The sequence below is a fragment of the Heloderma suspectum genome, chromosome 3, assembly GCF_057233095.1.
Source record: "Heloderma suspectum isolate Gila_16-S chromosome 3, 16-S_ref, whole genome shotgun sequence".
NCBI classification, from domain to species: Eukaryota; Metazoa; Chordata; class Lepidosauria; order Squamata; family Helodermatidae; genus Heloderma; species Heloderma suspectum.
The window spans coordinates 174,021,380-174,047,090 of NC_139460.1; the positions used below are offsets into that span (position 1 = coordinate 174,021,380).

General features: G+C 40.9%; 1 protein-coding gene across 2 annotated transcripts in view; it reads left to right on the plus strand.

Moving 5' to 3' along the window:
• The window catches only part of DGKH (diacylglycerol kinase eta), a 164,836-nt gene extending 150,810 nt beyond the window's left edge, over positions 1-14,026 (plus strand). For both annotated transcript variants that reach the window (XM_084844920.1, XM_084844921.1), the window contains one exon: positions 10,252-14,026. In XM_084844920.1, the coding sequence (XP_084701046.1) occupies positions 10,252-10,341 (90 nt within the window). In that variant the 3' untranslated portion in view covers positions 10,342-14,026. The remainder of the gene's footprint in view (positions 1-10,251) is intronic.
• The last annotated feature ends 11,685 nt before the right edge of the window (positions 14,027-25,711 follow it).

Here is a 25,711-nt window from a genome sequence, read left to right on the forward strand (position 1 = left end):
TCACTCTTGAGCATCCTCTCCCATAGAATGGAGCCAAATGAATCCCCTGGTTTTCCAGGGCACTGTGGGCAATGAAAAAAGTGGGACATTGACAACATTCCACAATGTTGGTGGAAAACTCAGAATGCATCCAAACACAGGCTAGAGCTCATTTGAAAGCCCACTCCATGGCAATGAGGGCGGCGAAGAAATCATACTCCTTGGTCACCATTGCGTCTGCTCAGAATTGTCCAACAGAGCTTTTTTGGGTGGTCAGAGGCCTGTTACACTCTGGCCCACAAGAATAGGTTGTCCCACTTGATAGCCCGCTATGACCAATTTGCATGACACTTTGCAGATAAAATCTGTCGTATCCATGCTGACTTGGATGCCACAGTTGATTCAGATCCAGTGGATGTAACTTTGTCTCCTGCTTGTCCAGGTATAACAGATACTTTTCAATTTGTACACCTCGAGGATGTGGACAGGATCCTTGGAGAGGTGAGGCCTACCACTTGTGCACTGGACCCTTGCCCTTCCTCTCTTATAAAAGCAGCCAGGGGCGGTGAGGTGGGGTGGGGGAAGGGACTGGCTGAGTGAGTAAGGGCAGTGGTGAATGCCTCTTTACGACAAAGTGTGATTTAGTCTTGTCTAAAGGAAGCAAAGGTAAGACCTTGGTTTAAAACAACAACAACCCTTCCTGAATCCTACTGTATTGGATAATTTCCTGCCAGTCTCCAGTATTCCATTTTTGGCAAGGTGCTGAAGAATGTGGTGGCTTTTGAGCCCCAGGGATTTCTGGATGAGATGGATTATATAGATCCATTTCAATCTGGTTTCAGGCCTGGTTATTGGACAGAGACTGCTTTGGTCGCCTTGGTGGACATTCTAGGATGAGAACTGGACAGGGGGAGTGTGTCCCTCTTCATTCTGCTGGACCTTTTGGTGACTTTTGATACCATCAACCTTGGAATCCTTCTAGTGCGACTTTTTGAAGTGGGACTGGGAGGAACTGTTATTTGGTGGCCCTGGTCCTTCCTGGAGGGGCAATCTCAGAAAGTGGTGCTTGGGTATGCTGTGGCCTTCAGGGTTCCATCTTATTCCCCATGCTATTTAACGTATACATGAAACTGCTGGGGGAGATTGGAGTTTTGGAGTTTGTTGCCACCAGTATGCTGATGACACCCAACTCTCTCTCTCCTTTCCATCTAAATCCAAGGAAGCTGTTCTGGTTCTAAATCATGCTGGTAATGGACTGGATAAGGACAAACTCTTTGAAGCTTAATCCAGACAAGATACAGGTGCTTTTGGTCAGTTGAAATGGCAAATCAGGGAATAAGGATTCAACCTGTGTTGGATTGGGTTCACACTCCCCTTGAAGACTTAGGCTCACAGTTTGGATGTACTCTTGGACTCAGCCCTGAACCTAAGGGTAGTGAACCAACTGCTGCCATTCCTACAGATGTCTGATCTGGCCATGGTCATGCATGCCTAAGTTACATCCCATTTGGACTACTGTAATGTGCTCTATATGGCACTGCCTTTGAAAACTGTTCAGAAACTTCAGCTAGTCTAGAATGCTACAGCCAGACTGTTAACCAGGGCTAGTTACAGGGAGTATGTGACTCCCTTTTTACAGAAGATACATCAGCTACTGGTCTGTTTCCAGGCAGAATTCAAAGTGCTGCTTATGACCTATAAAGCCCTATATGGCTTGGGACCAGGCTACCTGAAAGACCGTCTTCTCCCATATGAGCCTGTCTGGTTCTTAAGATCCTTTGGAGAGGCCCTTCTTTCAAGACTGCTGCCTTCAGCGGCGTGTTTGGTAGCATCGTGAGAAAGGGCCTTTTCGGTGGCTCCTCCCAGGCTGTGGAACTCTGTCCCAAGGGAGGCTGGGTTTGCTCCTTTCCAGTTGTCCTTCTGCCAGTAGGCAAAACTCGCTTTATTCAAGAAGGACTTTGGCCTGTTAAGTGGGTTAAGTATTTTTTTTTCTGTAATAATTATGTTTTTATTGTATTTTAATTGATTTTTCTAATCAATTTTAATTGTGCCTGTAAGCCACCTTTAGTGCCATTTTTTGGCTGAAAGGTGGGATACAAATCAAATAAATAATGAATGAATGCTTTCCGCCAGCTTTGCAGTGTAGATAGGACAACCAAGCAGCTGTAGTTCTTCCTGGCTCTATGACGTACATTTTCAGCAGGTTTTGTCCACTCCCATCACTCCTGTTCTCCGTCTGGCTATCCCTTTGGAGACCTTTGTCAAATGCATAGGGTAACTGAATGGAATCTTAATAACGAGCAGTGTTCAGGAGCTGTTGAGGATAAGCTGAACTACATCCACTGATTAACGTTTTAGGAGTTACATGTTCACAGTGGTTTTTTGGAATTATATATGCTTTTTAGGCTACTTTAACAAATGTCAGGGGAGAATTCTGTAAGACCCAGTGCTTATTTTTTTAATAATCTGTTCAAGTAAACTATGTTCATAAACTATCTGTATCTGAAGCCAGCTGTACTTGTACGAGGCTACCCTGGCTGTACAAGGAACTGTGTGTGCAAAGTAGTGTTTCACTCTTGCCTGATCTAGCTGACAGGGCTGTGAATGAGTTGCCCTTTCAAAAAACAACAGCACAAATCAGCTGTTTTCAGGTTACAGGGAGAACTGTATGTGTGCAGACTTGGATCAGAGCCTCAGTTTTTATTCCTGAAAGGCTCAGTGTAGATAACATTTAGAAACCAGTAACAAAATGCTTTTGGGGGAAAAAAAACTACTCTAAAATAATCCTCAGCCACAAAATGTTTGCTTGAATTAAAATGCTTTTGGATAGCTTCCTGGACTTGGTTGGACTTCCAGAGGAAAGGAATTTGAAATCTGGTGAGCAGTCAGGGATAATTGCCTTGCTGTTTGGACATGGTGTCCAAACCGCAACACTATTGGGAGATCAGTACTGACCCTGGGGCAGGGCTGGTATCTAAAGAATGCAAGGTCCAACCTATATAGGTATTTGTGCAGCAAAGCTCACAGTTGGAATTCTGCCTGGAATACTATTAGGCACTGGAGCATTGATACCCCATCCTCCCATTAACCATCACTGTCAGGAAAGAGTTGATGGTGACAGAACATATTAGCATGCAGGTCATAGGTATTTTGTGGACCTGGTAGGTAAATATTTCTATTAGGGTATCTGGAAATCTACATGTCTGTCAGAATGCACTGCAAGTCTTTTGTCCTTTTTCTTCTGCTTCAAGGCAGAGGGTGGTTCAAACCTAGAGGGATTTCAGAATAAGAGCAGAGTTTGACATTGCAAGTAAAATGCCATTGCAACTCGGTGTTTCCTCTTACAATACCAATGCAGATGTGAGAGAGCATTTGCAGGGGATACTCAGGAGGCATGCTGAATCAGGTCCTTCCTCCACATGCCAAATATTTCCTGCAAAGGCACCCTCAGTTGTTTTGCTTGTTTGTTTTAGTGTCAGACTGAATGAAACGTGGCTGCGAGAGAAAATAAACTGGAGGGGGACTTTTAGAGCAAAGGATTAAGCAGCCCTATTTTTGCATGCTAGTTCTTTCTTGCAAATGCCCCCATCCCATTTGCAGTGACTGGCAGACAAATGTTTGGGGACTGGACATATGGCAAATTCAGAACATCTAGTGAGTACATTCATATGTGGAAATAATCCACTTTTAAATGACAACAAAAATAATGTAGGCTGGGGTGGGCAGCTTGTGGCCCTACAGATGTTTTGACTACAGCACCCATAATCCTTCACCATTGGCAATGCTGGCTAGAGTTGATGGGAGTTGTGGGCCAACACACCTTGAGGGCCACAAGTTGCCCACTGCTGATGTTGGCAGTACATGGTTGGATGGTGGAGGACTGCCATATTTGTGCAGCACATATTTGTATTTCCTTTGCCTTCAGCATGGCTTTTCAGGGAGGTGGATGAAAGAGTAGGAAAAGAGTTGAGGGCTAGAGTGCTCCTGTAGGTCCAGTGATTTTATATTGGCACAAATGTTCCAGGCTCCCACCTTGTAAAGGCTTTCTAGAGGCACTGAATCCAGTCCAGTCTTTTCTCCCTCTTGAGCATGTAATGTAATTCATTGTCATGATACTCCAATATTATCAATAGACTACTGTTTTTGTGCTATTGGCGGGACAGGATTCATCTAACCCCATTCTCATAGTGCCACATATATGAGGTTTCGTAGAGAATCCCCTCCCAATGTTTCACAATCCCCCAATGACCCTTCAACTCTTAAACAGCTGTGCTGAGCCTCCGGCTCTACAGCATTGTTTTTCAGCTTGGTGGAAACTGGTCAATGCCTGCACTGATCAGAAATGAACATAAGGGAGCAACACAGCACTGTCAAGATGCTGGAGTAAACGTAAGATAAAGGAGGGGACCATGATTCAGATAACAGAAGCTGAATGGAGAGTATTCACTTTTATTACAAATTCAGGACAGGGAAGGAAGGCAGGAAATATAAGGGTGGAAACTTGATTTGGTTAATCTTTAGAATGCTTAATCTTCAATTAAAGCTATCTGGGAAAGGAAAACTCTTTTACAGACAACACTTTAGTTGTCTGTTGTTCAGTAATCTTTGGAAAGTATTCTGCTTGATTTGAAAAACCTAAGGCACGAATAGTTAAGACTCCAATTTTGCGGGATTGATTACAGCATTTCTCTCACCCTTAAAAGGCATAGCTGAGGTTTATAATAAGTACTTCAATCCTTTTAAACATTATCCAGATTATTCTTGGTTTAAAGGAACTTCTCTCTGCCTTTGCTGGGATCTTTCCCATTCTCATTGAGCTTCACAGAGAATTGGGGGCTTGCTTGGAGCAGATAAGTATAGCTTGACCCTATTCATCAGGCCTAGAGTTCAGGAGTAATGGAATAGATCTGTCTCACATTGTGCCTACCAGCTATAACACATTTCATTCACTTCGAAAGAATTGGCAGTAAACTTAGCAGATAACACTAGGACACATACCTCTAGCTTATGTTGTAGTCTGGATGTACCCACGGGAAAGCCTAGAATTGCTGGAGGTTCTTGGTAATCTATCCTTGGATGATACTGGGGTTCAACCACATTTTGAGATCTTGGTGCTAGGGCAAAGAAGGTGAAGTCTAGGTTCTGACATTTGCCAGGTGAAGATAGAAGAGGGTATGCATCCCAGAGTACTCCCCCAAAGCTTAGGCATCACCTGAATACAAAGTGTGTACCAGTCACACAAAATCCTGTTGGTAGTCTTTGTTGAGGATGTAATTGAGAACATCATCGGGTATCAATGTCTTTTTTTTTGGTCATACTTGTCCCACTGAGATTTATATTGCAGTAGCTCAATCCATTGCACAGAACTTCAAACAACTTCAGCAATAGTTTATGGTTCTTTGGATCCTGGCCTTAGAACCTGGTTATATATCAAATTGGGAAATTCCCATTTGTCACACTATAATAAGATTTAAACACCTCAGATTTAGTCTTCTGGAAACTAATACGAATATAGATTAGGTCCATGGATCAGGCTGAAATAAGAATGGGAAAACTGAATTAAGCAGTCCTCTAGTAGGCTGATGTGTAGCAGCTAGTGCTTGTTTTTCTAGTAGTGGTGTCTTTTTTTCAGTTGTTTTTTTTTGCTAGACCCCCGGAAGCTAATGCTCAACTAGGAGGTATACAGCTCTTCCAGGTGGGTATTATCGTATGGGAGAGTACTAGAGAAGCACAGTTGTTGTCACATGTCCCCATACACACAGCCATGTAACGTCCATGTATACACATGTAAAGACTAATGTGGGTCTAAGGTGGCCTTTAATCAGAGGTGTGGTACGCACATGGTGGATTTATGCACTAAGTTCTGACTAAAATGGGGAATAGCTACTTCTGAGTTAGGGAAATTAGTTCAAATGTTTGTTCAAAGTTCAAAAGCATGGACTTTATTTTTATAGATGTTTGTTCTCAAACACACACACAGAAAAACAGCTTGGTTAATATACCCATCTTGGGTAATATACCCACATGTGCCAGAATACTTGATTTAATAGGCCTCACTAGAAAAGACAGAAAAATTAAGATTTGGGAAATTAGCATTTACCAAATACGGAGGGGAAGGTGGCCCTATGGAAATGGCAGATGGGGAGATTGGATGGTTATGTGACCAAGGAAGCTCAAGTGCTGGTGATAATGGTGAGCTGCTAGGGTGGAAATGAATAGATATAGGAGAAACATAAAATAAATAGAGCAGGAGCAGCTATAACTACATGACTTCAGAGGAAGGGGAACCCAAAGCACTTCACTACCTGGTTGGCAAAAATTAGAAAAATGCTGCAGACACAGACTACCCTCAGAAAACTGAAAAATATTGGGACAATAACCTCAAGCTACTCTGGCCTTGATGATAATGAGCTACACCGCGTTGTCCACAAACATCCAAAAGAAAGGCTTTTGGACGGGCAATGATGGGGAGATCAAACGGAAGCTAAACTCCCTCTCTTACAAACCTCCCCATGATGCCTTATCGTCGACCTTACTTACTGTGTTCAAATTATAAAGATCACGGTGTTCCCAGCCTAGCCAGACAAATATGACCAACTGGGAGTGATGGCAGTAATACTGCCTGGGCAGAGTTTGGGTTTAATTAATTATTTATTAGTATCGGAGAGCCTCATAAGTCATAGTGGGGGGGGGGGGTTCTAGTATTGTGAAAGAGGCAGAAAAATGTTTCCTTAACCACTTCCTCCACACCATGAATAATTTTGTATACCTCTATCGTGTCTCCTCTTACTCTTCTTTTTTCTAAGATAAACAGTCCCAGATGTTATAACCTTCCCTCATAGGGGAGTTGCTCCAGCTCCTTGATCATTTTTCACAGCAGCCACACACTCGATCAACATTTTCATCAAGCTATCCACCACAACCTCAAGACCTCTTTCTTGGTCAGTCACCAAGTCTATTAATTAAGTGTATAGTTGAGAATACTTGAGACAAGGAATGTTATATATGTTATATTCCATGTCCCTTCTTATAAGAAAGTATATATTTATAAGGAAGTATATATAAGAGGGGTTCCTCCCATTCTGGGTGGATACAAATCTGGTCTGACTGGCCCTGCCTTACACACACACACACACACACACACACAGTATATATTTAAAAGTATACATTTCCCCTCTCCAAGTCTCCCAAACCCCACTCCCTGGTATATAGCTATAAAATGTTCAGGTTCCAGGCTAGAAGCTCTCTAGTGCTATATAGCATAGCACTGTTGTTGTGGTCTTAGTTCATTCGAAGAAGTCAGAATAATGACAACAAAAAGCAAAAAAATTCCAGTGGAAACTCTCCCCCCCCCCCCGCTTTTGTGGAATCCTCCTTCCCCAAGGAGGTGCACTGAGCCACCTTGGTTTTTAATGTTAGATGTCTAGTGAAAACCATATTGCCCCAACAGGTCTTAGTAGAAGTGAGACTTCACTGGTGAGCTGGGATTGGTATTTGTCTTGAATCTACTGGGCGGCTTTTTTGGTTTTGCTCTGTGGCTGCTATGTAGTGATGTTTATCTAATTTGATTGGCTTGGTTTTATATTGTTTGTAATTTTTACATAATGTTGTTACATATCTATGCTGTAAAGTTATCTAAGGTCGAAGTGACTGTGGAACCTTGCATAGCCAAAATCCATGCATAAGAGGGAGGTATCAGCAGATAATTTTGGTTATTGCGTGGTCTAAAAATGTAAGAAATAAAACAATAAAAAGTAAAAAAAAATCTGCTAACCTTGAGGTAACCTCATGCTTGCTGAATTACAATTGTATTTAGAAAAAAATCCAAAGGGAGTGTATTCCCCCAAAACCCAGTGATACCCCAGCACCCTTTGTAGCTATGGAATGCTGACCGACTGTTAGGGGGAAAACTGAGTGAGAAGGGCTGAAATGGAGTGTCCTGGAAGAGGTCATGACTGTCTGAAAAGGAGCACTCTGTACTGCAACATTTTGTTGTGAATCCCACTTGTTTTAAGATAAATGTTCAGGAAAAGAACATCGTTCAATCATTCCTGGGCTGTACAACCCTGTTCTGGTGGGGGAGAGCATATCTAAATATTTCTTCATGTGAAGAAGCCTCTTTTCATGTGGAAAGGTTAGCATGTTGGGAGAAGTATCTATATTAGCCTTCTCTGTGACATGCTGACTTTCCATGTATGGGGTAGAGAGTTAAAGTGAGAAAACATTTAAACATAAGAACAACCCCACATACATTCCAAACTGCACAGTCTTGGGAGAACTATACCATACAGTGGTGGTGTGTGAGTGTATGCATGCACATATATGTGTTTAGGGTTTGAATAAGTATCCTAATTAATTATCCTGATTAAGTATCCTAATTGCAATTTCTGGGTAGAAGAAGTTGCAATATAAATAATATAGTTTGTTGCTGATTATTATGGAAGATTTAATATGGGAGGCTATTCAGAGTCCTTCCTTCAGGCACAATCCTATCAATTGTGCTCACTGCTTGGAAGCCTCCGAACTCGAAGGATTCTGAGATTCCTATGCCTTGTCAGGATGAAGCCAGCAGGAGTGGTATAGCGATCTTTGTCTCCCTGTCCTCTGTCTTTGGTGATTTTAGCCAGATGGGATTTTCAGCCGGTCTTGTGAGGGTGCTATGGAGCGGGGGGAGGAAGCTCAGGATATCTCGTATGCTGGCCTCTCTGGTCTCCCCCCCTCGCCATTCACTAGCACACCCCCTTTCCTCCTCTTAGGTTGTTTTACTGACCTCAGAGAGCAGCTGGAATGGTTCTTTCCATGCTGGCTGCAAGGGGTCAAGTGAGAGGGAGAGTCGGATCTCCGACTCTCCCTTTTGAGGTCGGAGTGCTGTCTCCAATCTTGGAAGGGTTTTTCCGAGTAATCCTATGGTCCCTGGGATGCTGTCCCTAGAACCATAGGATTGTTTTGTTAAAGAAGTAATCTTAGTGTGGTGTAGTGGCAAGAGTGTTGGACTAGGAGCTGGGAGATCCGGGTTCTAGTCCCCACTCGGCCATGGAAGTTCACAGGGAGACTTTGGGCCAGTCACAGACTCTCAGCCCAACCCACCTCACAGGGTTGTTGTTGTGAGGATAAAATGGAGAGGAGGAGGATAATGTAAGCCGCCTTGGGTTCCTTGCAAGAGGAAAAAAGGCGGGGTATAAATGCAATAAATAAATAAATAAATTATTGCAACTTTTGTGTTCCTAAGGTAAGATTTTTGGTAAACATTTTATAGGGTGCATTCTTGATTTAGCCTGGATGTAAACTAATTGTTGGAAGGAAATTTTCTTCCAATTCTCTAGTTACAAGCACTATCCCTTTTTAAAATGCATGTCTCATAATAGCTGTTTCATGATGATCTCCATGTAGGAGAAATGTGACACTGTTCATTCTGAAACGTGGGCTTGAGTGTGTGTTTTGCCAATGCATGCATTGGCTTTCCAACTTGGGTGTTCACAGAAAAATAAAGGTTAAAATTTCACAAGTGACAATGTGTACTATTTTTTTGTCACACAGAGATGATCTGTAGGCAATATGTCTGTGTATAAAGTTGTCCTCAGCTATTGTTCTCTGAAGGAAAGTTGTTCTCTATGCCAAGTGATTTATTCTACCATGTCATGAAAGAGAAAAATCTGAACTGGACTTTTTGGGACACACAAACATAACAAAAGACAAATTGTGACATTCTAGCCAGAAATATCTCTCAACGGTCATGTTGATATTTATGATACAACTAGACAGAGTTTGAGCATTTTCTAGAAACTCTGAAAACTCCTGTGTGTGGATGTCCTGTGAGCACTGAGTTTATTGGGCAGTTTTGGATAACTGTTGCAGGTAAGTACTTTTCTGTTAGGGACATCTCAGTAAATCATCAGTAGGCTCTAATGTTTTTCCCCTAAATTGCAAGAAAGAAATGCTATCCTGTCTTTATATCTAGAAATGCTTTTTATGCATGAAATTACATTATTGTTGTTGTTGTTGTTGGGCTTTGTTGCCATAATCCTTTTAACAACTCTGTAAAGTGAGTCATATGAACTAGTACTTATCACATGACTGTTACACAGTGGCTCTGGTTGGGTGAAACATCTATTATGGGTTCATTGCATTGATCATGTTATCCTTCAGGAGAGAGAGGGTCATTACAGACTATCTGCCACCTCAGTTGGCCATCTGAACTGGCACTCATGAAAAGGATCACTGGATACTTTTTTGTCTCCTGTAAGTGAACTTTCCATTCTCCTTGTCTTGTAGGACCTGGGGATAACGAAGGTGGGTCATATGAAGCGAATTCTCCAGGGAATTAAAGAACTTGGCAGGACCACACCTTTGTCTGAAGTATAGTTCTGTTGATACCCTTTAAAGAAGAAACACTGCTTATGCAAAGCCATGGAGACACGTGACCTGTGTAGGTTACTCCATAGATGAGTGAGCATCAGTACGTGAAAAGCATGATGTTGTGTTTGGGGTGTTGTATGACTGAAGAGCCTGATGTGAGAACTTGAAAGGTTTTGTGAGCCTAAAGATGCTGTGAAGTATATTGTGAAGAGCAGTTCAAATGTCTACATATGGGTAAAAATGTTGTCTAGGTAGTTTATGCATTACCTGACAAGGGTAATCAACCCATGATTGCTTTCCTTACATATATGGTTTTTTCTCAGTGCAGTAGCGAGTAACTTTATGAAATGAGATCATTGGGTTTGAACAATTCCCGACGCATAAGCTTACCTGGAATCTCTTACATAAGTGTCTGAGAGACTGATCACATATGGGTTTTTAGGTGACATTGATACCTCAGCAACCTCCCTTTCTCTCTCTCTCTCTCTCTCTCTCTCTCTCTCTCTCTCTCTCTTTCACTGGCCAAGAAATTAGGCTGGAGCCATGCTGTACACAGTTTGAATGCAAACTGTAATGCATGGTTTGCCTGCCCGAACAGTTTTTCTTGCATGACACATCTGATACTTCACACACTTGAACAACTTTTATATCTGTTTTAAGAAGATTTAATTTATTACTACTCATATTCGTTAAAGACTTTTTCTGCTGTTATATGTTACCTAAATATGTCATGTGCTGTGGACATCTCTGCCATGCTCTCGCAAGGGATGTATACAAAAATGATGAAAAGTTTCTGTACTCTGGCTAAGTAACTTCGAAGTATTTTTAAAACGCCGGTACCTCATGCAATTATGAATTCGCTCTCAAGAGACAGAATTATCTGAACATTTCCTGAATAATTATTTGAATAAAATATGCAATGTTTATGTCTTAGAGCCTCTCAAGGCAACTGCTAGTTTACCTTGAATCTCTGAACTTAAAAGCATGACAGTGTTGTGGCTGATAGTGAAGTGGGTGTGCAATGACCTAAAATTACTTCATATTGAAGGCACCACTAGGACCAATTTTGTGACTATCAGGGCTTGATTATGCAATTTTTATGAAATCAGTAAGAATTACAGATAAGATGTATTCAGTTTATCACAACAAGGCATGTCTTTCCTGTATGCATTAAACAAAGATGTTTTTCAGTACACGAATGTATTATCATCTTAGAAATATGTAATGCCTGGGATATGTGTGAAGCTTGTTTTTTTAATCAATGCAGGGTTTTTTTTATCAGTGCAGTTGTTGATATGGATTAGTAAATTGGTTTAAGAAATGTTTGTTTGACTTAAACTTTTAATCCCTTTCTAAAACATTATAAAATGTATTTGTTTTTGTTTCTCTACTGGGGCAGTGGCCTTTCAGGTGTTGTGCTTAAGCTTTTCATGTTAAAAAGGAACAGTGTCAAGTACTAGGTTCTAAATTGATTTGGGTCACATATCTAAAGATGGTCCAACAATGAAAAGGCTTTGTAAGCATAAAGACATGTTAGCATGTAATGATAATAGCTTGTAATGAAAACCAGAATCTTGGAGAATCCTGGTTTATTGTTGACAAGCTGTATGATGGTCCATGATGCCTGATAATTCTGCCTTGGCTCCTCCTGCCAGCAGAAGCAGCTAACATAACCACAAACTAACCAGGAAAGAAAAGCCTAGCATTACGTCTGAACCAAGATTTCTGGTTTCTCACCTCTCTAGCAAGCTAGAATCTGAAGGCAGGGTTTGTAGTTGGTTTCTGATTCCTGACTGGTTGGAAAGTGAAAAGTAAAATGCTTTCCTCGTTAGTTTCTGGTGATAAGAGCCAAGCATGAGCACAAGCACGCTGCTCATGAACAATCCAGGATTCACCAGAATTCTTGCTTATTGTTACATGCAAATGCAGCCATTATCTACTACAAGACAAACAACCTGTTCATAATATATCCCAGCTTTGCCTTCTTGCTTAAACAACAGTGAGCAATAGGGGATCCCAAGAGATGCTACCACATCTCCAAACAATGTGATCCATTGTGGCTTCTGGAAGAAATTTAATAAGGTCAGGTAGCAATGATTGCTTTCCAGATCCATGACAGCATTTTAATCGCTCAAAGTAGGTGTGACTTTCCAACGAAGGTAGATGGAGCTCCACAAAAACAACATTAAGCATACAAAGCTTTAAAATATACTGACGTGGGCTTTGGTACTAACAGTGTATGAACAAATTATTTGTTACATATACTTTTAAAATATAAGTACTTGGCACTGATCGCTTTATATTGAGTTGAAACTTGTTTCTTTATTGTTATATTTTGGCTATTTATTTTGTAAACTGTATGATGCAGAGCACACACACTAATTATCTAGTTTTATGGTGATAAAGATAAGATATGCCATTATTGTTATGTATTAAAGTCCAATAACATGTTTACTTTTCCAGTGACAGAACTGGTTCTCTGTCAACTTTTCTGTTCTGTGTTCATAAAAATGAATGATGGATCCAGGGATTAAATGCAAAGACTAATATATCCTTGAAAAGTAACAGCCTATTTAGCAGATATCCACAACTATGACATTGCTACTCATATATATATACGCGCGCGCACACACACACACACTCTTTCACTGATTTGAGGATAAGATGTCCAGGTGTTCTTTGTAAAAGTATTCCAGATTCTTTAAAAATGTCAACATTTTCAGCAGGAGGTTACAACTGCAACAGTAAATTTCTAATCCAGAAAGATTTCTAGACTCTTAGTAGTGGCTGTACTCTAAAGATCTGTGGGAGCTTTGATGTGCACTCAGGCCATCTTATGAAAAGGTTTCTTTACACATTTTAACATTGGGTTGTAGCTCTATGCATATAATGTAATGCGTACACAGGCAGCTTGCTTGGCTATTCTAGTGAATGGAGTAGTATTTGAACATGAAAGAAGTCCACGGCTGGCTTAAGACATTTTTCTGCCTGGGGCAGAGCAGCAACTGACACCCACCCCACTCCAAATTAAGGTGCACAGTACCCATGTCCAGCCAAGTTACTTTGGCATCCAAGGCAGAAAAATCTCACAAATGCCTCTTCCCCCTCCCGAGATTAAAAATGCAACAATAATAAATAAATAATCATTTGCTGTCCTTTCAGGAGACCCAAAATCAGCTGCCCAAGGTGTCACATCCCTATGCCTAATAGTAGGGCAGGCTCTGAAGAAGTTTGAGGCCTAGAAGTATATATATATCACCAAAGATGAGAATTTGTGAACCAGAGGATGAAAGTAGCCAATGCTAAATATTTACCTTGACATAGATTTAGGAAGACTTGGCTTGTGAATGCAAACAGTTCATTTGCAGGTCATTGGCTATGGGGAGCTTGATTTTGAAAGTGACATGGCTCTGATGTGCCAACTTACTTTACTGAAGGAGGTGTGCATCTCCTCTTAGTATCTTTATGGATTGCCACAATTTCTCTACCTATTTTGATATTCTGGTTCTTTGATATTCTGTTACAATGTTACCTGCAACAAAATGTTGCATATATTGCCTTTAAAATGCCTAACGCCTTCTTCAGCTAAGTATTCTGAGCAAAACTGAAATGCAAAATTTCTACAATATCTGAAAGGTACAGTCAGGGCCAGAAATATTGGAACAAGGATAACTGTTTTGGCAGTTGGCCTCTGTACACAACCACATTAAAGTTGAAAGGAAACACACCCAGATGGGAGCAAAGTCAGGACTTTCAGCTGTAATGCAAGGGGTTTGGCAAAAGTGGGGCACTAACCATTCAGGAAGTACAGACAGTGGCATACACACACACCCATCGTTGGTGGCTCATACGTAATGGAACAAACCAACATCATTTCAAACTTAAGGGTCACCTTTAATACCTGGATGAAAATCCTTTGCAGTCAATGACTGCCTGAAGTCTGGAACCCATGGACATGACCAAATGCTGAGTTTCCTCCCTTGAGATGCTTTGCCAGGCCTTTACTGCAGCTGCCTTCAGCTGCTGCTTGTTTGTGGGTCTTTCTGCCTTCAGTCCCATCATTCAGTCCTCTTCCCATCATTCTGGTACAAGTTAATCTAGGTTTCATCAGTCCAAAGAATCTTATTCCAGAACTGGGCAGGCTTTCTTAGGTGTTTGCTGGCAAAGGCTAATCTGGCCTTTCTGTTCTTGAGCGTTCCCAGTAGTTTGCACCTTGTTGTGAAGCCTCTGTATTTACATTCATAAAGCCATCTCTTGACTGTAGATGCTGACAGTGACATGCCTACTTCCGCAAGAGCGTTCTTGACCTGGCTAGATGTTGTGAAAGGGTTCCTCTTCACCATGAGCAGAATTCTGCAGTCATCCACTTGAGTTGTCTTCCGTGGTCTTCCAGGCCTTTTGCTGTTGCTGAGCTTGCCAGTTAATTCCTTCTTTTTCAGGATGTTCCAGACTGTTGTATTGGCCACTCCCACTGTTTTTGCTATCTCTCTGATGGGTTTATTTTGTTTCCTCAGCCTAATGATGGCCTCCTTCACTTGCATGGACACCTCTTTGGGCCTCATGTTGCGAGTTCCAGTGAACAGCTACCAGATGCAAATGTAACACTCATAACTACCTCCAGGCCTTTTATCTGCTTGATTGGCCATGGAGTACCCAGGAAACAGGCCACACCTGGCCATGCAGCTGCTTGTCAGCCATTCGTTCCATTACTTATGAGCCACCAACGATGGGTGTGTGTGTATGCCACTGACTGTCCTTCCTGAATGGTTAGTGCCCCACTTTTGTCAAGCCCCTTGAATTACAGCTAAAAGTCCTAACTTCGCTCCCAACTGGATGTGTTTCCTTTCAACTTCAATGTGGTGGTGTACAGAGGCCAACTGCCAAAACAGTTATCCTTATTCCAGTATTTCTGGCCCTGACTGTATGTTACTTAGAAAGAGAAGCTATAATTGTGTTCATTTTGCCCATAACAATGTTGATCGAAGCCCCATGCCTTTCTTATAGAATATCAATATACTATTCTAAGGAAGTGGATTAGCTGGTGTGCATTTAATACAGAAAGTCAGTCAGGTTTTTTTAAAAATGTGAGTGTTGAATATTTAAAATAGAATTTTCTCCACTGTTTCCTAGTGACTTAACTAAACAGTGTTTCACTGTTCTTAACATGTTCACAAAAAGTTGCTTTTTTTCTCATTCAGTTCATTCACTCAACTATTGCCAACAGATATCCAAATCTTTTATATGCTTTTTGCTTTTGAACTGGAAATAACTTCACTAGGTCCTTACCATATGTATACTTATTTTTTCCCCTTGGATGTACAGAGAAAATGTGTTCTCTTCTTATGGTTGTAGCCTTCTATTTTATCTAGAAGGCAACTTGCCAATTTAAGATTTGATGTGTCACATAAATGTATAGATGAATGAGAAAGTACAGAAGTATTTTTTCTTGTGAAATGTATGTTGAAAACTATCAGCAGTTTGAAAGAGTATATTGTACGTTGATGCCATGTTAGAGAATTGAGATAAAAAGAGAGAATCAATATTGATTTCAGTTCTTAGGATTTATGATTGCACTAAGGTTCATCACTCTTTCTTTATATTTTTTACATTGCTAAAACCTGCTTGACAGTTCTGGTAATTGTGTAAAGTTTATATATATATTTGTGTTTCAAATTGTACGAAATACAATGTTGGGGCAAACGGGTACTATAGAAAAATATTTTAAAATTACAGTCGAGGGGATGGCTCCAAGCAGTTGTGCAAGCAGAAGTCTGCTCACACAATGGGATTTCTCCATCCTTTCCTCCCCTCTGCAATCCCCTGCATGATCCCCAAATCTGCCCAACTCTCTGGAACAGATTTGGGGGCGGGTCTGCAGGAGGCTGCATGGGGGAGGGGATTCCATCCAATTAATTACCCAAAATACTGAGGAGTGATATTCTAATTAAAAATTGGTTCTGTTAAAGTTTGGCAGTCAAACATAAAAAGGGCATTTTAGAATTGGAAAAAGTGCAGAAAAGGCAACTAAAATGATCAGGGGACTGGAGCAACTCCTCTATGAGGAAAGGTTAGAACATCTGGGACTGTTTAGCTTAGAAAAGAGGCAAGTAAGAGGAAACATGATAGAGGTGTACAGAATTATGCATGGTATGGAGAAAGTGGATAGGGAGACACTTTTCTCCTTCTCTCATAATACTAGAACTGGGGTCATTCCATGAAGCTGATTGGTGGGAGATTCAGAACAGATGAAAGGAAGTACTTCTTCACACAGCGTATAGTTAAACTATGGAATTCACTACTACAAGATGTAGTGATGGCCACCACTTTCGATGGCTTTAAAAGGGGATTGGACAAATTCATGGAGGATAAGGCTATCAACAGCTACTAGTCCAGCATCAGAGGCAGTATGCCTATGTACACCAGTTGCTGAGGAACATGGGCAGGAGAGTGCTGTTGCACTCATGTCCTGCTTGTGGGTTTCCCATGGGCAGCTGCTTGGTCACTGTGTGAATAGAATGCTGGACTAATGTGCCCTTGGTCTAATCCAGCATGGCTCTTCTTATGTTCTTATACCAGTGAGCATTTCTAGGTCCCATTGGTTTTAGTGGAAGAGAGTTAGCTAAGCACATGCCCAAATTAAATATATGTACTGGCACTAATGTACTATGTATTAATACCTTTATACTTTTACAGTAAGGTTTTCTTAGACTAGGATTTGATCCTTTATATCAGGAGTAGGCAACCTGGTGCTCTTGAGATGTTTTGGATTATAACTCACATCGGACCCAGCGAGCATGACCAATGGTCAGGGATCATGGAAGTTGTAGTCAAAAACATCTGAAATGCACCAGATTGCCTACCCTTGCTATATATAGATTCTTGCTGTTAATCCACTACAGAAATGTTAAAGTCTGAAAGAATTAAATTTACAATCCTGTATAATTTGCAGAGTGCCAAATTTATCTTTTTTTTGGGGGGGGGGTATTTTTGTTTTGCTTTAAGTGTTTGAGGAGTTAGTACAGAATAAACAGTTGATGTGTCATTACCGGTAGAAAATGATATATTTTCATGTATGTAAAAGTCAGCTCCTGGATTCTAGCATCACTGGGAAATGGAAATCAGGCTGAGTTATTCAGATAGGTTTGGGCTCAATTCTCAGTGGCTTCTGTTGAATTCCATGGAACAATGTAAAAGGGCTTTAATCAGCAAGATTAGGCATGCACAGCCTCCTCCTTCAAAGAAACTGATGCCAGCAGGGACAGAGGGCAGTTTATCCTGACACCTTATTAGTACATGTCTTATTTTCTCCCACATAAGTGAATGGCTGCCATTCACTCTTGTGGGAAAAAGTACACACCACCGCTTGGCCATACTGCAAAATGGTTTCCAACATATACACTTGACAATGGAAGATCAGCGCATCACTGAAGATAGATCCCCCTATCATAATGCCATGTGTTCTGCTAATAGAGGGCCCTCACTGATTATATACACCTATAAATATAAAAATATAGTATGACATTTGGTTTTAATTATTCATGGTGCAATGTTTACTTTTTCTATTACTTTTTTTCATAGGCTTGTAAATGGTTTTTCTCCTTTTTTTTAAATAAACCTGAAATACTTGATTGAAGCCCAGTTTGATTCCACAACAAAACCTGTAGGTTTTTCTACTCTTGTGAAGTAGCAATCTGCTGAAGTCAACTGGAAAACTCTCACTGATTCTGTTACTAGATCAGCTGCCATTTTGCATTTTCAGTTAGAGACTGCATAGGCGCAGTCCTATGCGGATGACCGTAAGCCTCCGAACTCAGAGGTTCACGGCCATCCAACACAGAGCGGGAGGAGCAGTGGAGGTGATCTTTGCCTCCTGCTCCTCCCGCTCTGCATTTCGGCTCAACAGGGTTTTTTTCGCCTGTCTAACTGAGGTGTCGGTAAGGAGGCTGGGGAGGCCGGAGGATTCCTCGTACGCCGGCCTTCCCAGTCCCCACCCCTCCCTACCCATGGGAACACCCCCTTTACCTTCCCGCCAGGGTTGCTTTTGCAACTTCAGAGAGGCAGCTGGTGTGGTTATCTCCATGCTGGCTGCAAGGGGGAGCTTGGACTCCTGGGTCTGAGGTTGGAGCGCTGTCTCAGATCTTGGACCCAGGAATCCGAACTATCCTACGGTCCTCCCCAGACTCTGTCTAGGGGTCATAGGATTGCTCTCTAAAAGCAGGAACTTAAAATATCAATTCATTTATAACGTCAGTTATCACAATATCCCCAGTATGTAGACATATAAAAATAAAGAATGTTAATACAGTAATTCTTGAAGTTTTATATCTACTTTTAGGACTTTTTGCATTACGTATTGAAGAGTAACCTGCTTTCTTTTTCTTTATCTTTTTAATAATTAAAAAAATCACCTCTTGCAAATTCGCAGTGGTATGCTTCTTTAAAAGAAAAGCAATCTGGGGGCTCTTTAATGTAATACATATGATATGTGCCTGTAAGCTTCTCCTAGCTCTTCACCTATACTTTCTCTGATGTGTGGCTGGCAAAGTCTTTCCCTTTCCCTGAAATTGTGTGCGTGAGGCTGCCATCTTATGCATGTGTAGACAGAAAGAAGTCCTACAACTCCCAGCATTCCTCAGGCAGCACTGAGATGTAGGACTTCTTTCTGTTTACACATGCGTAGGACTGAGCCTTAAGAGAAGCTTCAAGAAAACAAAGGTATCCCAGAACAGAAAACCAGTGTCAGATGAAAAACAGGGTCCGTCCTTGATACACATTCATTTACTGGGCTGGCAGGTTGGAGAGTCTTTCCCAATGTCAGGGTCCAGCTGCACTGTTTGTTTTTAGTTGTGAATCCTGTGTTTGAAACAAGACGGGATGAAGTAATGGGCAACCAAATCTTTGCTTTGTCAGGGGCGGTGAATGACTCCACTCAGTCTTTTTCTGCTGAGGTCTCAAAAAGGAAAACAGTCTTAGTAGTTGATCCAGGCAAAAGGGGGTTTGTTTGCAGTTGTAACACCTGATAGGAAGAAAGCTTGGGGCAGCATCCAGTGTTTCTTCCTTGTAGAGCTATCTGGCAGTTGTATCTGCTTTTTAACCTGGTTAATAATACAGCATTATGAAAATATGGGATAGCCTGAAACCCAGTCATAAAAGAAATACCATAGGAAAGAATATGTCATCTGACAAATCATGAAAGCAGTAATGTTCTCACCTGTAACTAGGGATCCACAATGGTTTCCCTAATCCTTTTTGATTATAGGCAACAAGTGTAGAAAAGTAATTAAGTTAAATCACAGAGGAGACAAAGTGCATCCAAAGGCACTACTGAGCACAAGTGGCAGTGTGCCAGATGTGCACTTTAACATGTTCAACGTGTTAACATACAAACAATCAGATATTCAAGAGGTAGGTTTTGGGGCAGTGCAGTGAAATAGCAGGATACCTACACACTGAAGAAATTGGCTGAATCTTTCTGGGTTTCAAAATAGGAAATATGGGTATGTCCTATTGAAAGTCAAGTTCCTTCACACAAAGCAATCTGGTTGGGCTGCATGTTTTAAAAAATACTGCATGAAATAAGCTAGCAGAGTTGCATAGCATACTGGCAGTCAACTGTAGCTAAAACTAATGAAATTTGCTCTCTAGTATTCAGCATGCAAACAGCAGCAATGATGTAAACTAGCACCCACGATTTAAAATCTGGATTCTTGTAGCCCTGTTTATCTAATAAAAGATAATATCAAGTGAACCTTTGAGTTTCAACTAGAACACCTTGTTTTGTGGAACTGTTATAAAACCTATATCAATATTGGGTATAATTCTGCAGCCTTTCTTCTTTGCAGAGGCCTGTGTGAATAATCTGGACCTTATTTGTTTATACAACTGTAACTTTTATGAACAGGTGCTTCACGACCTAGTGGGCCAAATTCTTACTTCATCTCCTTGCAACCTGATCCTAAAGTGCTTACTTAGAAGTAAGTCCCACTGAGCTGAAAGGGATTTACTCCCAAGTAAATGCATAGGATTGCAGCCTTACTTCCATGTCCCTGTCTTTCCACAATGGTTGCACAACCCATGTATTCATATAGTTTACTGTTTATGAAGACTAAGTTGTTAAGAGTGCTTTCACACTGCAAATAGGTCCTTTTTGTGTCATTCAGGACATAACACAATTTTGTATTGCAATAAATGCCAGCTTCTACCATCAATATTATTTTGATGGGAGTGCAGTTGGAGAGAGATATGGCAATGGCTTCCCCCATATCTTCCTGGATGTGAGCATGAGAATATGAAAATATCTTCAGATAACTGTTTTAAATATTCTTATAATAAGCTTTTGATAATGCAATATTAAATAAAATCATAGAGGGGTTGGATGGGGTTGAGTCCCAGAATTCTGTATCAAATAGTTATATGGGCAGGAAACCCATTCTGCAATTTGAATAAATTAAGTAACCTTGTATATGCCAACTACTCTTGTGCTTACTCGTGCGAATCTCCATGTGTAAAATTTTGATTTTCAAAGAATTTTGAGGTGTTTTTTTTTTTTTAAGTGCTACAGACGTGAGGTGGGCTTTATGTAGCATTTAGGTAAGATAATATTATAAGTATGGGAGAATGGAATCTGGAAGGAATACACAAAACAGGGATGTGTAAACCAGACTGGTTTCCAGTCTAGAGTAGGATTTCCTGGTTTTCTACAAATTACGTACAAACCAGAGATCACAGTTTAAAAGAAACTCTTAAAAGAAACTGAAAGGAAATGTTCAGTTTCTAAACATGCCAGTTTCTCAATGTATGGTTTCAAGTTGGCTTGTTTCAAAACCAACCAGAGTTTCTTGTAACCCACAGTCTCTGGTTCATAAGTAAGAAGAAACCAGGATTTGTGGAAAGTGAAACTAAATGTTGCAGAACTCCTTCTCCCAGCCACATGAGCCCAGGGCTTCACTTGGACCCATTCCAGCTTGTGCACTTGGTGCTAAACCATGGTTTAGCATTGCGTGTGAACCAGCCCAGTGTAGAGCACCATATTTTGAGTTCTTAGTTGCCATAATCTCAAAACATATCACTTAGGTAAATTTGTATGTGTTGGGGCAAGAAAAGACAAATGGAGGACAATAGCCTTTCAATAGCTATTTGGAGAGAGAGAAAATCGCATTTAGCTTGGCATTCAGTTTTGTTTAGCCACATTTTAGAGAAACAGTTTTTTTTCTAAGTGTAACATTTGGTGTAGGCCCTTGGATCATTTCACTGTACATAACTGTACATGAAGTGATAGAGGTGGGTGGCTTAGTGTGGGCCCTTGTGGATATAGGAGGGCTAGTGTACTCATCTCCTGTAACAGTGGGAATGGATGATGCTGATTTTAATGCTATGACTTCAAATAACATGAATTTCATTTCTCTTAGGAAAGTATCTTAAAAATCAAAACCTGTAACATAGAAAGAAACCAGCTCTCTTGATCTTGTTCTGAGCTATCAAGTAGCAGTTTAGAGGGGAAAGAAATGTGCTTTTCAGGATGAAGTTGTAGACTTGGTTCACATGTCATGGCAGTCGTATTTAATCCAAGAATTGCCGGAGACAAGCAGAGTGATGACAATCGTGGATTGTTTATGGACTAACCCATGGTTTGTTGTTGGATTAACTCTGGGTTGCTTAACCCATAAACAACCCAGAGTTTCCAGGTTTGCATGTAATGGAACAACCCAAGAACAAGGCATTCCTGGGTTGTTAATTAAAAGTGGAAACGATGAGTGTGCCACTCTGGTGGTTCACTTATCCCTGCAAACAGGAATTGCAGTCATGATGTGAGAACCAGGTCATAGTGTTTCATTTCTACCTTGTGGTCGTTAAAGCATGTATGGATTTGTGGTGGTGTTTGAAAATTGCTGCATATGTCTTATTCTGGAACTTGATGTGAAGTAAATGAGTAGGTTCTGGGAACAAATGAAAGTTCTAATAATTTTTTTAAGCTGTTCTTTCGTTATAATGTATTATAGCAATTTTGGTGTGTGCTGTGTATAATGTAGAAGGGGCTGTAGTGTAAAGTGGAGTTGGTTCTCTTGGGTCGGATAAAAGACAGATGAGGCTTTTATTGGGCCTTCGCTCTGCCCCATTCACGAAATTGTATGGGGTGGTGGTGGAGGCCCAAATTTCATCATCTTCCACTCATAACTATCTTGTGTTTGCTCACCGCTTCTTCCATCTTTTTTCTTACAAAGAAAATCCATTAAGGATAAGACAGAATACCTGTAAAATGCGTTTTGATTGGTTGCACTAAGAGCCCTTTGCCTGGAAACACCCTAGGTAGCCAAGCCAAGCACCAAAGCATCAGATCTCAACCATGCATTTAGTCTAAGTAAATCCTTGCTTAATAGAGCAACAAACACAGCAAAGGCTTCAGAATTAAGGCTGATATACGTTACTTTCTGGCAGTGACTTGAAGCTAGTTGAAGCAATTCAGGCTGACAATTCGCTTGAGGTGGACTAGTCTGTCTGGAAACATCACCATGGAAAGTTGTTCTTTCTTACCTTCTAAAAGTGAGTTGGAGCACATCCTTTCAACTCACATTCCAGCCTGCCCCCCAAATGTCATATAACTGGTACTAGTTTATCAGTTGGGGAATAAACTGTTGTTTACGTGCGTTTTTTTACCTCTTAATCCTAAATTAATGATGAAAGGGAGAGGCTACAATGCCCATTCATTGACAGTGCAGTCTTGTACATGTCTACTCAGAAGTAAGCTCCATTGAGTTCAATGGGAGTTACTCCCAGATAAGAGTATATAGGATTTCAGCCTGAATCTGATATTGAAAGAACAGCAGCATTTATTTACAATAAATGTTTACATTAAATGTATCATTTTACATTTCCATATCTATATATTCCAGATCTGCAAATGCTTTGTATGCAAAGTTAATGTTAAATGTGAGTCTCATTGCAGCTAAATATTAGAACATGGAAACAAAGCATTTCTCTCAGGAGGATTGATTTTGTATTGATGGAAAATGGAATTTGTCACTTTAATTCTACTTAAATAAGTAAAAATAGCCACATCTTCCCACATCTGTGTAGAATGTCACATATACATTCATGGTGTGTACAAAATTATTCTCGTCCTGTGGAGAGTAGGGAATGTAAACATACAAGATGGATAGCTTTTATAATATTTGTTTTTGTATCAAGAGAAATGGTGGGAAACTCACGCTTGACAGTGTTATCCCCCTGCCCTGATGTCGACAGCTGGAGAGGGTCAGGATGGTATATTGGTGACTCTGCTGGTCTTCTGTGGCAGAGAGGAGCACCACCAGATGAGAGCTCCTGTGGCAGAGGAGCTGCTGTGTGCAGTTGGGTGGAAAGCTCCCACCAGCAGAAAGCCCCATAATGGCGCATTCCAGAGGTGGAGTAGAGAGGAGCTGGCTTTGGATCCACAGGTTACAAAGCTGGTCCATTCCTCCAGATGGACCTGATCCAGGCCCATCACCTATGCCAGCCCTGGAGCCAGCATAGCTAATCCCCCCCCCCATTTTTCACAATGGTAGAGGGAATTGTGAATGCAAAGTGTCCCCCCTGCCCCCTGGTCATTTTCTACCCTGGCCAGTATGAGCTGGTAGGGCTTGGGATGGAGTGTGTTCCATCGCTCCTGTTGTCCCTGGTTCCATTTAGGATTGCTCTGCCCAAACGTTTACAGAATCTTAGGCATGCCTAACTATGCATAGGATTGCCACCTATTCCCAGTGGATTTAGGCACACTTTACAGCGAAGGATTGGCCTGCTAATGCTTTAAAATGTAAACCATTTCTCCATGTAGAGAGAGGCACAGAGCAATCAATGATCAGAAATATGGGTCGGATTTCCTCTCTTAGCACTAGAGACTGCCTTTCTCTAGCTCTGGAAGAAGGGGTGTGGCCTGGGAGAAAACCTCTGGGCCAAGTGGGGACCTTCTGTGAGTCAGAGTCGGCCTGCAGGCTGGAGGTTCCTCATCCCTGGTTTGAATATTTATAAACTTCTATAGCTTAAAGCAAGAGTGCTTTTGACTATTACCTCCTAAGATTTCATATAGGTTTTGATTCTGTTATTTACTATCTTTTCTAATGTGGCTTTTTCAGGAAAATGAAATAGGTCTACTTTTCCCATTGTCAAATTAGGTTTTAATTGTTTTGTAACCTGTAAAGTTTGACACTGTTAACTTGTTCTGTACGTCACACATTCTACCATATAACATAGGAAATTGAAAACCTAAGAAATGCCACCAAGTTTTCTAATGTGAAAAATGTGTAATACCTGCAAGTAACATAAACACATTTCTCATTATGCTCTCCAAAAAGATTTCTCTCTTCATTGTTTCCCCCACATTTTCACTTTTTCACTTTTTCAAGGGAGGTATCAATTTTAACACCTGCACGTTACAAAGTCTTTGTGTGGCATCAGCCTATTTTCAATAAGCACTTTAAAATCTAACTTTAAAATGTCCATAGACATTTTTTGAATAGAATGCAGAAACGTATTAGAAAATTACCCAAATATGTTGGGGCCAGATCCTGCCAGCAAATTCCATGAATGCAACTTTCGTCAGTAAGAATAAAGGCATGGCCCAACCAAAGCAAACTACCCTTGCCTCATAGATTTTCAGTGTGATAATAAAGTGTCTGCACAAATATTTCCCAGTGAAATCAGTGGCTTTTAAAAGTACTTAACTATGACTGGATCATGCCTGAAGTACTTAAATCTATATGGGAAGATTGTGTAATTATGGTACTATGAGGTATTGCAGAATGCGCCTGATCAGCAACTCCTAATTTTAATTTGGAGCCATTCTGAAATTGTGTGATATGCCGGAAAACGCTTCTTAAAAAACATGTAAGTGCTGTGCAGTGGGCCCTTAGCACTGTGAATCTGGACCGGAAGAGCTTTATGTTGGTGGACTTTCACAGTTAAAATGGATGCCCTTGTATGAGCTCCCTCAGGACTAAGTGTATCCACTGAGCATTCAGTAATCACCTGTTAGTTGATGGCTTGCGTGTAGCACCTAGATTTTTGTGAAGCTGGCTGAGTATTTGTAGTTTGGTCAAACTGCACCACACTGGACTGATGAGGTCAGTTTGAATTATGGGAAAAAACAGAACTTTTCTGGGTCAACATATTATATAACATTATTGTTTCCTGAATCATTTTAGGGCATGTGTACGGTAGGTACTAGCCATGAAACAATAAAATATAGGTTGCATCTTAAATGCTTCTGTCAGTGTCTGTGTATTTTAGGGCATGTCGATCACTGATAAGGCTAATATCTCACTCCCACATATGATCAGAAGTCGAGAGCCGCCAAGGTAACTTTGCTGTCAACAAATGCTGAAAACCCTAACAAGCCAGTCCT